Source organism: Polypterus senegalus, chromosome 1 (assembly GCF_016835505.1).
Source record: "Polypterus senegalus isolate Bchr_013 chromosome 1, ASM1683550v1, whole genome shotgun sequence".
NCBI lineage: Eukaryota > Metazoa > Chordata > Cladistia > Polypteriformes > Polypteridae > Polypterus > Polypterus senegalus.
Window position 1 is genome coordinate 98,135,595 of NC_053154.1, and position 14,614 is coordinate 98,150,208.

Here is a 14,614-nt window from a genome sequence, read left to right on the forward strand (position 1 = left end):
GATGAAACCCGTTTCATCCTTTTAGAGATATTACCCTCCTTCTGTTTTACTTGGGCCCTTCCCCAGCATCGGTACATCTTTGTTGTCTATAATCAATGGCATGAAGCAAGAGTATGTTCCCTCCTATTTTAAACGCATGGAGGTAATTCCTTTAACGAAGAAACCTAATCTCAATTCTAGCTCTGTCTGCAATTATCAGCCAATTTCAAAATGACCATTTATTAGTAAAATATTAGAAATTTAAATCTCTATTACACAATTCACAGATTTTTAATCCTTTACATTCTGGTTTTAAAAAACAGCACCTTAGTGAAACTGCTCTTTTAAAGGTCTATAATGATCTCCTAATGGCTTCTGATGCTGGGAATTGTTCCATACTAGTTTTACTGAACCTTGGTGCAGCCTTTGATACTATGGATCATAACATCTTACATAATAGGCTTAGACACTTGGCTGGTGTTTCCAACTCTGCCTTAAGTCTGGTTTTCATCCTACATATCAAATTGGAGCTTTTCTGTTAGTACAAGTAAATTTTCTTCTGCTACTGCTTTTCTAAACTGTGGGGATCCCCAAGGCTCAAACATTGGTCCATTGTTAATTTAATTTTAGATCCTTCCTTTTGCAGAGATCATTCAATCTTTTAAAGACATCACTTATCACTTTCATTCTGATGATATTCAGCTGTATATTTCTTTTAAACCACACCAGCTCAATAAGATGTCAACCCTAGCTGTTTGTGTTTCACAGATAAAAGAGTGGCTCTCTAACAATTACTTATATTTAAATCCCAGCAAAATGGAAACAATGATTATGGCTTCCCCTGACACTTATCGCAAGATTAATCAGGTGCTTGCACCTTTCTGCATGACTGCTAAATCCAGTTTTTGAAACCTTAGAGTTATATTTGATTCCTCTCCATGTTTTAATTTAAATGTGTGTTATGTGTTGTTTAGTGGCTTGAACAAATTATCCATTTTGTGTCTTTATGCTATACCAAATGCAGTGGTCTGCGGTGGGTTGGCACCCTGCCCGGGATTGGTTCCTGCCTTGTGCCCTGTGTTGGCTGGGATTGGCTCCAGCAGACCCCCGTGACCCTATTCGGATTCAGCGGGTTAGGAAATGGATGGATGGATGGAAATGCAGTGGTCTGGTTGCTAACACATTCTAGAAAGAGAAAGCATATTATACCAATTTTATACTGTTTACATTAGTTCCAGTTGATTTTAGGATTCATTTCTAGTACTTGTTTATAGGGCATTGAACAGACAAGCTCCAGTCTATTTATCCAATCCCTTCAAGCTTACTGCCTTTTGCACACTTATATCTTAGGCTCAAAATCTGTTAGTTGTTCTACATACAAGATGAAAAACAAGTGGGTTAGCTATGCACCGAAGATTCATTTTTTATAAATAAACTTTACTTACTTACAACTTACTTCATTGTCCATGTCAGAAAGAAGTGGTAGCATCTAATACTGCTAGCTGGGACAAAGGGAAAACCATAATGAAGGAATTAATTTAATAATGTACAGAATGAGTGCTATAGTTCAATGAATAGTTATAAAACCACATTTTTATTCCCAGCAAGTCTTTTGATGCGCACTTCAGATGTTTCTTCATGGTGGGGAGGGATCAATCCTGTGCAAACTGGACACTAAACACTCTGTTGTTTTCTGTAACAAAATTTTCCCGATCTCTTCTATAGTTTTTCTGAAATTTTTTGGGTATGATGACAAACTCCTACATGAAGCAGTCAATGCCATCTGTCATTTATGTAGTCATTTCTGATCCCATGTGAATTACTTTTTAAATATTGTAGGCCTCCTGCAGTAATAATTATCATACATTTCCCTAATATTGTTCAGTTTCAAATAGTGCTAAAAATGGACTAGTCATTAAAAATGAAGCTCTGCAATGCATAACCACATTTGCAAGCTTTGGCCAAAAAGGAATAAAACAGTGATGCACCACTGCACAGCACAAAGCAGGAGTATATATATATATATATATATATATATATATATATATATATATATTAATGTAATGCATTAGTTAGACATTACAGACACAAGTTCGAAAATTGCACTTTTCAGCATCTCTTAGGGCAGGTACAATTTTTTTTTTTTTTTAGATTTTAGGCAATTTGTAATAAATGAAAACCAATTTAGCACAAGGAAAGCAAAAAAAAAAATAATCCTTTCAAAACATCATGGTGCGTAGAGCATACATTTCTATTCATTTTAATGTGGGATTGGTAGCGCAATTTTAATTAATGTTTTGGGGTGCTGTAAAAGTTATTTATTTTAACTAATCAACCATTAAGGAATCAAACCAGTAGCTGAGCATCATTAACACATCAACAACTGGATAAAATATTTTCAATTCTCAGTGTGCCTCTTCTGCTATATCAGTGTTTCCAAGCTGCCTGCTGTTATTTTCACATTAATAATTTTAGCAAAATAAATGTATTAATTGTAATTTAAAACTGCACTTACAAGTGACTGGTTGATGGTCCACCGAGTATTTGACTTTTAAGTGTATTAGACCAAGGATCAATTCTTTAAAGTATCAGCGACTTATTTGAAACATTCTTTATTTGATTGGATTAGTATATTGCTTCCTGCTTAGGTTTTAAAATTTTTTAAATAAAGGATACTGAATATATGATCCCATTTTTCCACAAACAAATTTCTGTATAAAGTATTATGAGTGTTAAACAGTTCATCATTAGTAAAAGGGATATGATTCTTTCCATTATATGGACACTTGACAAAATATAAAAATATGACTAAAATCTAACTAAAAGACTGAGTGCCTATCCAAAATATATCCTGCATCATCAGCAGACTAAAACTGGCTTTTCTCCTACCAGGAACAGTCACAAAGTCTTTCTTGGGAGCTCACCAGATTATAAAAGTTACAAATGCTGGAATTCTCTGTGGGGCAGACTCACCATATTACAATACCACTTCAATTAACTCTCCACAGTCTGAATGATTAGTACGCTTCCCGGCTGTCCATCCAGTCATTGATGCCATGTAACAAAGAGCAGAGCAATAATTTTTTTTGTTTTTAAACTAACCAAAAATAATGATAGCAGAGGGTAATGGGACCAAAAATTGATTGGTAAATTAAAACCTTTCTATTCAGGTGAGGGCCATCACACACATTTTATAAATACAAAGACATAAATTGCCACACCACAAGCTTCAGTTTGTAGTCCTATGTAGCCAAATGTAAATGAATCAGACTGGTTGCTAACTAATTCTTCTGTTAATATACAGATTCAAAATGCACTGATGTTGAGGTTTCAGGACCAATGTAATACCTCTCACGAGACACTGCAGGGCCTGCTGAAATAAGCCAACTCAATCTCCCCTAAACATATTCATTTTAATTTGAAGCCTTGTTTAAGTAAAGACTTCTACTTCTTTTGATTACAGAACAATTCAGATGACTCAAAGAAATGTCTGTTCTGCTGGGTTAAAGTAAATCCTAAATGTAATCTACATAAATAGTAGTTATACACTAGGTTGTGTTTTTCATTTAAAATGTACACAATTAAACTGACCTTGAAAATCTGTTTTTTTGGGCTTTTAAACATTTGCTATAAAACAAAAGGAGATTCATTCAAGGTTTATTTATGAGTTTAATCATTGTTCCTATTGCTCACACTTCCCTGCCCTTCTTGGTCTTTTCATTGAAAAAAAAATATGAATCAGTACTTTACATGAATGGACAATGATAGTCTGTCACTAGCTTGGCAACAGTCTGAAAACTAAAATATTAATTTATGACCATGTGGTTCTTAGAATAGCTACAGCTGTCTGTTTTATAAACGTTAAAATGTCAGGGACGCTTTCGAACAACCAGAACAAAAGCAGCTGAAGCCCATTGTAAAGGACTAAGTATGCTAGATGTAGAGTTTCCCGTCTCTTATCAAAGCATCATTTGAAAAGGTGCTTTACAAAAAATGCTGCTGATAATGAACCAAAAATCTTTTAATCTTGATATATGTCCCATGTCCCAAAATATAGGCTAAGGAGATTTGGTGGAGGAAAAAAAAAAAAAGAATTTTAGGAAAATCTAACAGGCATTTATTTATATGCATAAAATATACTAGTATGTTCAGCTTTTCTCCTAAATCTCAAATGTATAATAAATCTAAACCTCCAAAGATGCATCGACTATTTGTTTGAGGCTACAGGAAAGTGTAAATATGTAAAATAAATTTATTTCATACAAAACTAATGCTTTTTAACACAAAACACAAAATGCATAAACAAATGCATCCTTATTTTAGTCAGTCAGTCAGTCATTGTCCAACCCGCTATATCCTAACACAGGGTCACAGGAGTCTGCTGGAGCCAATCCCAGCCAACACTGGGCGCAAGGCAGGAACAAATTCCGGGCAGGGTGCCAGCCCACCGCAACATCCTTATTTTATCAATTGAAAAATTACATAAAAAAAAATTAAATTCTGAAGTACAAGCAAAAAAAAAAGACCACATTTTTAAAAATAAATTTTAAAATGTTTGCATTTGGCCAATTTGGTTGAATTTTAAAGTTTGTCAAAGACTTTCCCAAAAGTTGCATCTATTATTTTGGAATTAGATTAAATCTGGAGCTGTTTACCACATTAAGAAAATATTTCTTAGATTTTGTTTTGAAACATATTTTAACAGGTAAAACTGCAACTTTCCGTCCACCTTTTAAATTTTCCTAAACCATTAGCATCAGGTGTGGTATTTTCATTAGTTTTATTATCAAAAAGGCACCTAATATGCACAATCATTTGCATAAAATGTTTTGGATACACTTGTTCAAGTCTTCTTGGTACTCCAAAATGCATATTTAACTTCTATTACGAACAACAGAAATTCAATGTAATTTCTGCATATATTCTGTACTAAACTGATCTGCATGGTATGGTTTTCTAGTATTTACAGAATTTCCCAATTTATTACTGGAGAAAACAACATTGCAACAGGGGGAAAAAATTGCATACATAATGTTACTGTCACCCCTTTATTTTCAAAAAGGAATTATGTACAGTAGCTACTGTATGTGTATGTGTACAGCACCAAATAATAATTGTTTTCTTTTTTCAATTCAGATTCAACAATATAATCAAAAGAATGTGATATTCCTTAAGGATGTTAAGCACAAAAAAAACGTGCAAGCATCATGAGACAAGTCAAATGAAAATTTCATATTTGTGCTTTCTTATTCCTCAATGCTGTACAGTTATCTAGTTTTTTCAATAAGCTCTTTTTCTGATGTGCATGAAAACCTTTAATTTCTGTATTTCCAGAATTCACACAACTGTCCTTTCAGACATCTTAGCTAAATCAACACTATGATCAAACTTTCAGGTTATGCAAGCTTCAAATTCTGTTATACATTTACTCAAACAATGGAAAAGCTAGTGTGCTGCAGATGATATTGCAATTCTACATTACAAAATATTAAAAAATTATACAAATAAGTATATAAATTTGTTTTTTATTGTACCTTTAACTTAACTTAAACCACACATTATAACACACCAATACATAGTTTTATGTACCGTATTTAATTAATGTTAATATAATACAGCCACATGTTGTTGCAATTTCTCCAAAGATCACTGTTTTTATTTCACCTTAAGAATAATGGAAATGTTGAGTCACCAGAGGCAAATTCATAAGGACAACTATATAAACCACTGCAGATCTTTAACATTAATTTAATGTTACACACAGGAAAAAAGGTGAAAAGTCAAAAGTTACAGATTTAGAAAGAACATTAAAATCTCTCTATTGCAATTAACACTTGGTGTTTTTTTTAATTCTTAGAAGGATAACAAGAGCTAATGTTTCTAAAATTAAAATGTACTTTAGTGTTCAATTTTGCTTAAAAGAAAATATTTTGTCCTTAGTAGCAGTAGATAGTACAGAAATATCATCCACAGAAGAGACCTACAGTTTCAGTGACAGAGTACACAACTGTGTCTATGTTATATTTAAACCTTTAACGGAGGTCTAAAGAAGAATGAAAACGAAATTGCCTAAATCTCTTCAGGGAAAGATATGAAAGCTTGTAAATGAAATATGGATTTCTAAATCAGTAGTAATGAGGCCCGTCACGGAACAGGTGGTCACTGTTTTCTTCAGCACATGTTGGAAAACCCTGCTTTCTGTAGAACATCTTGAACACATTAAAAACTGGGACCTCACTTAGACAAATCACACAACTGCTAGAAACAGACTGATAAACTGGAAAGTGAGATCTTTTCAACGGAAAAAAAAGTCTACACAGAAATAACTCTTCATTAGAAGCTCTGTAAACACTGAAGTACTTCATTACTATTATTTTAAAAGAAAATGGGTTTCTCAATTACCTTTTTAAAAATGAGTATTTAATTCAAATAAATGCAATGTTAAAAACACTCAGATTCTACTTCCTAGTCAAACCTGCAAGACTGTACCTACTCCTTTTGCCCTGAGGTACTGCACCTGAACTCTTTATCACAACAAACTAAAGGTTACCCGTGATATGCAAGTGCACAATTGATTAAGCAACACCACAACCTGACCATTCTTCCCCCCCCCCTTCAGGCACTGTGTGACTTTCTGAACTTGAACTTTTGAGTGCCTCCATCAAGCTGTGCCACTCTGTCAATTTCATTTTGTTGCTTATACTGCTGCTTAAGCCACAGAATAGTGCGTTCTTCCTTGCCACCACTTTACTCACCAGACTGACCAGACCCACCATTCACTTAAATTCTTCTTTTGTACACTTGCTTTTGCCATTGTCTTTTAACAAAAAACTGACTGGAAGGGGCTATTTATATTCATTTGCATATTAAAATAAGCAAAATTGTCGGAGCAGTTGGGGATGGGTCTGTAGGCTAGGGCATGTGCGTTAAAATTCATGTTGATTGTGATTTATAAAGGGAAAGTGCGTAGAAATGTGTTTATGCAGTTTTATGCATCTTTGTGTGTACACACATTCCTAGTTCTGTCCATATGCCATGTTTCAGTGTGAATTCTATGCAAGGCATTAAACATGAGTAACCCTGGTGTTATAATTTAAGATGTGCAGAGTGAACAGGAAAGGAAACAGAATTGCCCCTTAAGGTGTTCTGGTTCTGTTCACATCACCAAAGAGATAGAGTCCTTGAGTTTCAGAAACTATGGCCCGCTGGACAGGCAATCCATTAGCCAGGACAACATTGCTTCACTAACCTGCATTCCCCTGACATTAACCTTTCAAAAGGGATGGCTGGACATTATTTAAGGCACTGGAAAAATTGTAAAACTTTAATCTTTACAGTGATGCCAGCTTTGTTCAGATGGGAATAAGTCTTGTGGAGCAGAAGGATAATTGCATCTTTCAATCTAATCACTGCCTGATAGGCATACTGCAGCAGGACCAAAAGGTTTTTCACTAAGGAACTCCAAGTACAGAACAGCCTCTCAAAGGTGTTCATGACATGGGACAGAAGTATAATTGGTACACTGTCATTAGGTGACTAGGCACCTGCCTTCTTTGGAAATGGAATAATATAGGACGTTTTCCTGAGTAGTGATAATACCTGGAGCCATAATGACAGACTTAACAGTAGCAGAGAATATTTCAAAGTTGGTCAACACAGCACTTGATGGCTAACTCCATCTGGTCCCACAGATTCTTTTGTGCGTTTCCTGAGGAGGCTACACACCAGAACAGTGGTAAAGGTGGACTCATCACTGGCCATACTAGCGGTAGGAGTTTTTGATGCAGCAGAGATAGTATGGAACACTGGCCACTGAAAAGCTGGTAGTGGGAGGGAAAATTTATTTAAACATTGATTCAGGGCATTTTGTTTGTCCATATTTCCTTTCAGTACTTGAGGCCTCGACTGCTTGAAAGAAAATTATGCCAATTACATCTTTCATGTTTGTTCTGAGTTTGTTAAAGTCAGTACAATTAGATAAGCCAGTTGTCTCAACATGACTTTAAGATGTAAAGAGGAAATCTTTTGACAAATGCTTTTAGAAATGTTGAAGTCAAAGAAATTTGAAGAATACCTTATGTAAATAAACAAAAACATGTTTCATATCTCAAGGTGCACAAAGCAGCAACACAAAAGACAAGGATGAGGCTATTAAGCAGCTTGTAGGAAGTTGTTGATTCTTCAGTCCTATTTCAACTTGTTGAAAAGGGCATAAAGTAAAAATGAACTTGAACCAGATACAACCTACTTTATTTATGCAACACAGAGAAGTGCACCAGTTCTTACTTTACACACACATAGCATGCCTCTTATTACAGAAAACACTAAGTAAGTCGTAAAAGGCAGGGTTACACTTACAAATACTTATTTCAATGCTACTCTACATGGAGAGAGAATACACAGTCATCCAATGCAAGATTTCCTTATTTAATATAGAAACAAAAATATAAAATCTCATAAAAAGGTGAAAATAGAAGACTTTGGAAATGGTAAGTAAGAGGAACAACTGGTCAAAATGTGAGATGGTAATAGGCATTGGACAGTCACAGTTTTACAATTAACCACTGCATTTTTATAAAGCACAATATTCATAGGAGTCGATGTGTGCCAACTCTTCATAACCATAGTGGGAGGGTTTGGGACAAAAAAAAAAATTCTAGGCTATAGCGTAGATAATAATCTAACAACAATAATAATAATAAAAAAACAATAATACACAAACTTGCAGAGCACAGGAGAAACACATGATAAAATAAATATTAAACAATCGACATGCAAACAGAACTTCAGCTCTCTTTGAATGTATTTAAAATTGTATTTCATTCAAAGTAAAAGCAAGTTTCACATGGGCTTACAGTAAAAACAAGCATTAAACTCCACAAAATATTGACCTCAGTTGTTTATTACCATTGTCATTGGATAGGGATATTGTTTTATTTATCATGTGAAGACCATAGCGCTTGAAAATGTGATACAGAAATAAATGTTATTTGCATATGGTGATGAGGAGCAGTAAACAGGAATGCTGTATAAAACTTTATAAATATTAATTACGTGACAATTTCAATAAAGTTGTGATAAAACTAATCTTGTCAGTTTATTTAAGGTCTCTGAATCTAATTTTTACAATATATGAAGTGCATGGTAAGATTCTGAATATGCAGGCACCGTCACCGTAAGCAACCTTTTAGGCTAGTGAGATAAAGAGCTTTACAGAATTACTCTGCAAGGATATTAAATTGCATTTTTCTTCTTTTTAGCCAATAGTCAACGTTTTTACAGAAATATGAATAGCAGTGGAGAAAAAAAAAAAAAAAGCCCAAATACATTCTTCCAAGTGAGTCTTACAGTTAGACGTAACCATAACTGAATGCCTCCCACCTTGACAACCTGAAACTGTCAAACGTCTATTTTTGCATTAAACCTCTTCACATCTTGGCCTCACCAGTTTTGATTCCCCTTCTATGTCCTAGGTTTCTGTGTAGAGGTTTGATAATAGTGATCTCACTCAAAGTGTCTTTTACATTGATAAATTCAGAGACTTCCTGCACTGTAAACAATTTGAAGTCAGTATGTAGCTGGTATTAATTGTTTATTAGGGCACTTTTGTCTGATGAATTACATTTTATTTATTTTGCAGATTTAGAATGGGTGTTCATATGGAGTCATATTAGAAAATGCAAAAATCAATTTAATCCAAAAAAAAAAAAAACTGGAAATAAGGGAAAAGTTACTGATTCCAATTTTTACTGAAATTTAAATGTTGCCTCATTAGGCTTTAACAAAACAGAGGTTCAAACACAGGCAGTACAGACTTTTCAATTCATTTAACCATCATGACCTTTCTTTGCTCAGGAACTGAGGAGACAATCCAAGCACCCAAGAACAGAGACTGTATAGTGGATGAAGGAACCATACCTGGAAAACACTCATATAGGCACTGCCGCTGTCAGGCAGCATGTCAATTAACTGTCATAATAAAGCAAACTCACGATACTCTAAAAATCAGAAACAATGCTGGAAAATCATCACAGACTCGTGTATTTGGTCATTCCCTGGTATTTCAAGTCATGTAGTCTGACATTCTAAAGGTGGAAAGAATACTTTGACATTCCCTCCAACTAGCAGCCAAGTAATGTCCAACCAGCTTAACAGATTCCTATCCTGACCACATACATAATTCAGGAAAGGACAAAAACAACTTCTTTGACAAAACATGACATTTGCAAGGGAATTTTACATGCACTGAAATGAAGAAACACCAAAATACGTGATGTCAACAGCCCAGAAAAGAACGCAGAAATTTTAACTGTGATCACATTAAGTCATTATAATATGAAAGTAGAAATTCAAATTGCCCTATAAAAGAAAATGAGTTTATTAAAATAACACAAAAAGCACTTATGGACGCTTATATTGGGAACAAGGACAGAAAAGAAAATATGACAATAAACTTTTAGGTTTTAGACACAAAAGCTTCCATAATTTTCTTTTACAAAAACTAAAACGGCAAATAATATACTGCCCTGTGCACTACTAGTCTACCAACAAACCTGTAAGCAGAAAAAGCAACCTAGCTGCAAGCAATACACTAAATACCTATAAGTCTATAATGAAAGCAGCAACTGCGCACCAATATCAACAAATGTAATACAAGATAAATATTGGTAAACATACTCACACTATACAGTGAAGTTCTTGGTGTGCTAACACATGTTAGCCAGAATTTCAGTCTCACTATAGTTCTCTATGTCACTAATTTATTTGCACACTGCTTGACCAAAACCTCATAAAAGGTGCCAGTGTGTAAACACTTACAGTATTTATAAGTTCTCATTGTGCATCATTAGCATCACTTTGCTATAGTATTTGGGTTTGATACAGTTGTACAGATTTGATTCACAGGAATGACATGCAATTTCACAAGGAAGCTAAATGAAAATTTTATATTCTCTGTAAAGCACATTGTGAATTGGGGTCAAAGAGTACTGGGTCTTAGGTGCAAACAGTTCTCACCCCAATGGTTTTTATCTTTAAATGTTTTTTATTCACACCCAATGGCCATGCATGCAATGTTCGCAGCAGGGTCTTCACATTGCAACATGGACAAGGCTGATTTTAGAAATCTGTGGGAATGCAGACCTGAACTGAGGATATTCAGGAGATTTGGAAACAGCTGATAAACTTGTAGAAGTAAAAAATATGTAGTGGAGGTAATTCCAGAGGCACTGGTTGATAAGGGGGTCCATATCTTTGTCGAGAGGTTGCCTGGATGAGTAAAATGTGCTTTGTGGTTGCAATTCCCTAGGCGTGGATGAAATCCAACTGGACATGCCGAAAGATGTGTGGGTGCACGAGTTAAAATTTCTTTTCAATACTGCACAACTGTCAAGAGGTAGAAAAGAAGGCGTGTTTAAGTACAGCAGAATATAACACTTCTCCTCCTCAATCCATCCATTGTCCACCGCTTATCCAAGGTTGGGTCGCAGGGGCAGCAGCCTAAGCAGGGAAGCCCAGACCTCCCTCTCCCCGGCCACCTCCTCCAGGCTCCTCTGGGGGACCCCCCGAGGTGTTCCCAGGGCAGCCAGGAGATATAATCCCTTCAGCGTGTCCGGTCTCCCAGTGGGACGAGCCCGGAACACCCCCCCAGGGAGGTGTCCAGGGGGCATCCAAACCAGATGCCCGAACCACCTCAACTGACTCCTTTCAATGCGGAGGAGCAGTAACTCTACTCTGAGTCCCTCCCGGATAACTGAACTCCTCACCCTCTCTCCAAGTGAAAGTCCAGCCACCCTGCAGAGAAAACTCATTTTGGCTGCTTGTATCCGCAATCTTGCTCTTTCTGTCACTACCCAAAGCTTGTGGCCATAGGTGAGTGTAGGAACATAGATCGACTGGTAAATCAACAGCCTTGCCTTTTGGCTCAGATCGCTCTTCATCACGACAGAATGTTGCAGAGCCCACATTACTGTGGATGCTGCACTGATCCATCTGTCAACCTCCCGCTCCATTCTTCCCTCACTCATGAACAAGACCTCAAGATACTTGAACTCCTCCACTTGAGGCAGTAATGTGTTCCCAACCTGGAGAGAGCATTCCCCCTTTTCCGGCAGAGAACCGTGGCCTCGGATTTAGAGGTGCTGACTCTCATCCCCGCCGCTTCACACTCAGCTGCGAACCACTCCAGTGAGAGTTGGAGGTCACAGTCTGATGAAGTCAGCTGAACCACGTTATCCGCAAATAGCAGAGACGAGATTCTGAGGACACCGAACCAGACCCCCTCCGCTCCTTGACTGCACCTAGAAATTCTGTCCATAAAATTTATAAACAGAATCGGTGACAAAGGGCAGCCCTGGCGGAGTCCAATCTCAACAGGAAACGAGTTTGACTTATTACCAGCAATGCGGACCAAGCACAGAAGTCCAACAACTTAACACCACTTGAGTTTAGATCAAGGAGGCCGTTCCTCCCAATCACACCTCTCTAGGTTTCACTGTCGTTGCCAACGTGACCGTTTAAGTCTCCCAGCAGGACGATAGAGTCCCCAGGAGCTGCGCCTTGCAGCGCTTCTTCCAGGGACTCCAAGAAGGCTGGGTACTCTGAACTGCCATTCGGTGCATAAGCGCAAACAACAGTTAGAATCCTTCCCCCAACTCGAAGGTGCAGGGAAGCAACCCTTTCGTCGTCCAACGGGGAGAACCACAACGTGCATGCCTCAAGCCGGGGGGTGGGGAGCGAGGTGGGGGGGATCATAAGTAAGCCCATCCTTGCCCGACGCCTTTCACCCACAGAAACTCCAGAGTGGAACAAAGTCCAGCCTCTCTCTAGAGGAATGGTTCGAGTCCAGACCATGCGTACAGGTGAGCCCGACTATATCTAGCCAGTACCTCTCACCAGTTCAGGCTCCATCCCCGCCAGAGAGGTAACATTCCATGTCCCAAGAGCCAGTTTCAGCAACCAAGGGTCAGAATGCCAGAGTTCCTGCCTTTGGCCACCCCACATATCACATTGCACCCGACCCCTATGATCTCTCTTGCAGGTGGTGGGCCCACAAGAGAGCAGAACCACATTGCTCCTTCAGGCTGAGCCCGGCTGGGCCCTGTGGTCAAAGGTCCAGCCAACCAGGTGCTCGCAAAAGTAAAAATACCAGTCTCTTCATCCTCATACAGATACCTGAGAGAGCATGAGAGTTATCCAGTCTGTCTTTATTTGTTCGTAGATTTGGGGGTTGGGGTTTTGGATGGGATGCATATGACTTAGTTATCTGAGGCATCTTGTGGAAGGTGCTATAAAGTTATGAGATATGGGGCTGCTGTGTGCCATTTGGTCATAACAACTGTGGTGTAACGGTTGTGTTAACATATTTGATGCTAAGTATGTTAAGCGCTGGCATTGGAAACTGCCAAAAAGCAAATTATCGAGTCTCTAGGATGCGATTTCTTATGAACAGCATATTGATATACAGCTAAGACTTGGAAACCCAAGGGTTTCATTTCTACTGTCTGCGAATGATATTGCACTCATACTGATCTTTGATGCACATTGATGTAGTCAAAATGAGAACTAAACACATCTGAGGTCAATCTTCATTTCCTGTTGGAGGTGGTATGGGCACATAGCTAGGATAAACTTGGAATTCTTCATCATAGAATGTGTCAGGTCTGGCTCACTGGGACATGACCTATACATGCTAGAGAAATTATGTCTGATAGCTGCCCTGTGAGCATCTGGGACTTTTCCAGAAGGAGACAGATTGCTGCTGAGGAAAGAAAGAGTGGTCTAATCTGTTTAACTTCCCACCAAAACAAGTGGATCAAAAGTCAAGTGAACTTTGCCAACATGATGGCAGCTTTAATGCAGTGAGAGAGTGAGACTAGGAAAACATTAGCATATACAGTATACACCATGTGTTCAAACAATTTGATAAGGCACAATGCACCTGTAATAGCTAGACATTTATACAACTTCACGGAGACTGTATGCATTTCCAAGAAAAACTGTAATCACAATTTCGGAACAGTTATATAACCTAAAGTTGTATACATCTAGCACTATAATAACGACATCCGTTTTATAAGGTTTAAATTTCTTTTTGCTGAAAAAAATATTGACAAAGATGATTGGTCAATGTAAAACTTCATACCTAACCACTGACACTATAGATGTATTGAAAGTACTTTAGTACTGTAAACATCTTGTTGATTTTTTAAGCTCTGACATGATGTTAATTTATACAATTAACAGATCCTAATAAATCTTTGTAAAGTTGCTTGCAATCTACCTTGAAGAAACTAATAAGTATACATTAAGGAATCTTACCTTCTTGTTGTTTTTCAGTTAATACTGTGCTACATCGCCTCTCTATGCTCTTCCTTTTCCTTTTTCTTGCGCCTGCCAATTTAAGAGCAAACAGTAAGCAGGCCCCACATTATACAGCAATCGCCTTATGTGATACACAAACAAACAAATAAATAAATTCAATCTTGCCACTGGCAATATATATATACTTCAGAGATAATGAATTTAAGATTTAAACATGGCATTAAGAGCGGAGGGAAATGTATATCATACAACATAACCTAGTCCTCACAGAGATTAACTTTTTGCTGACAAAATATAAATTAGTGAATACAAG

General features: G+C 37.2%; 1 protein-coding gene across 3 annotated transcripts in view; it reads right to left on the bottom strand.

Annotated features, from left to right (window-relative positions):
- The window catches only part of kif18a (kinesin family member 18A), a 135,174-nt gene that overhangs the window by 30,901 nt on the left and 89,659 nt on the right, over positions 1–14,614 (bottom strand). For all 3 annotated transcript variants that reach the window (XM_039753810.1, XM_039753793.1, XM_039753801.1), the window contains exon 14: positions 14,299–14,370. In XM_039753810.1, the coding sequence (XP_039609744.1) occupies positions 14,299–14,370 (72 nt within the window). The remainder of the gene's footprint in view (positions 1–14,298; positions 14,371–14,614) is intronic.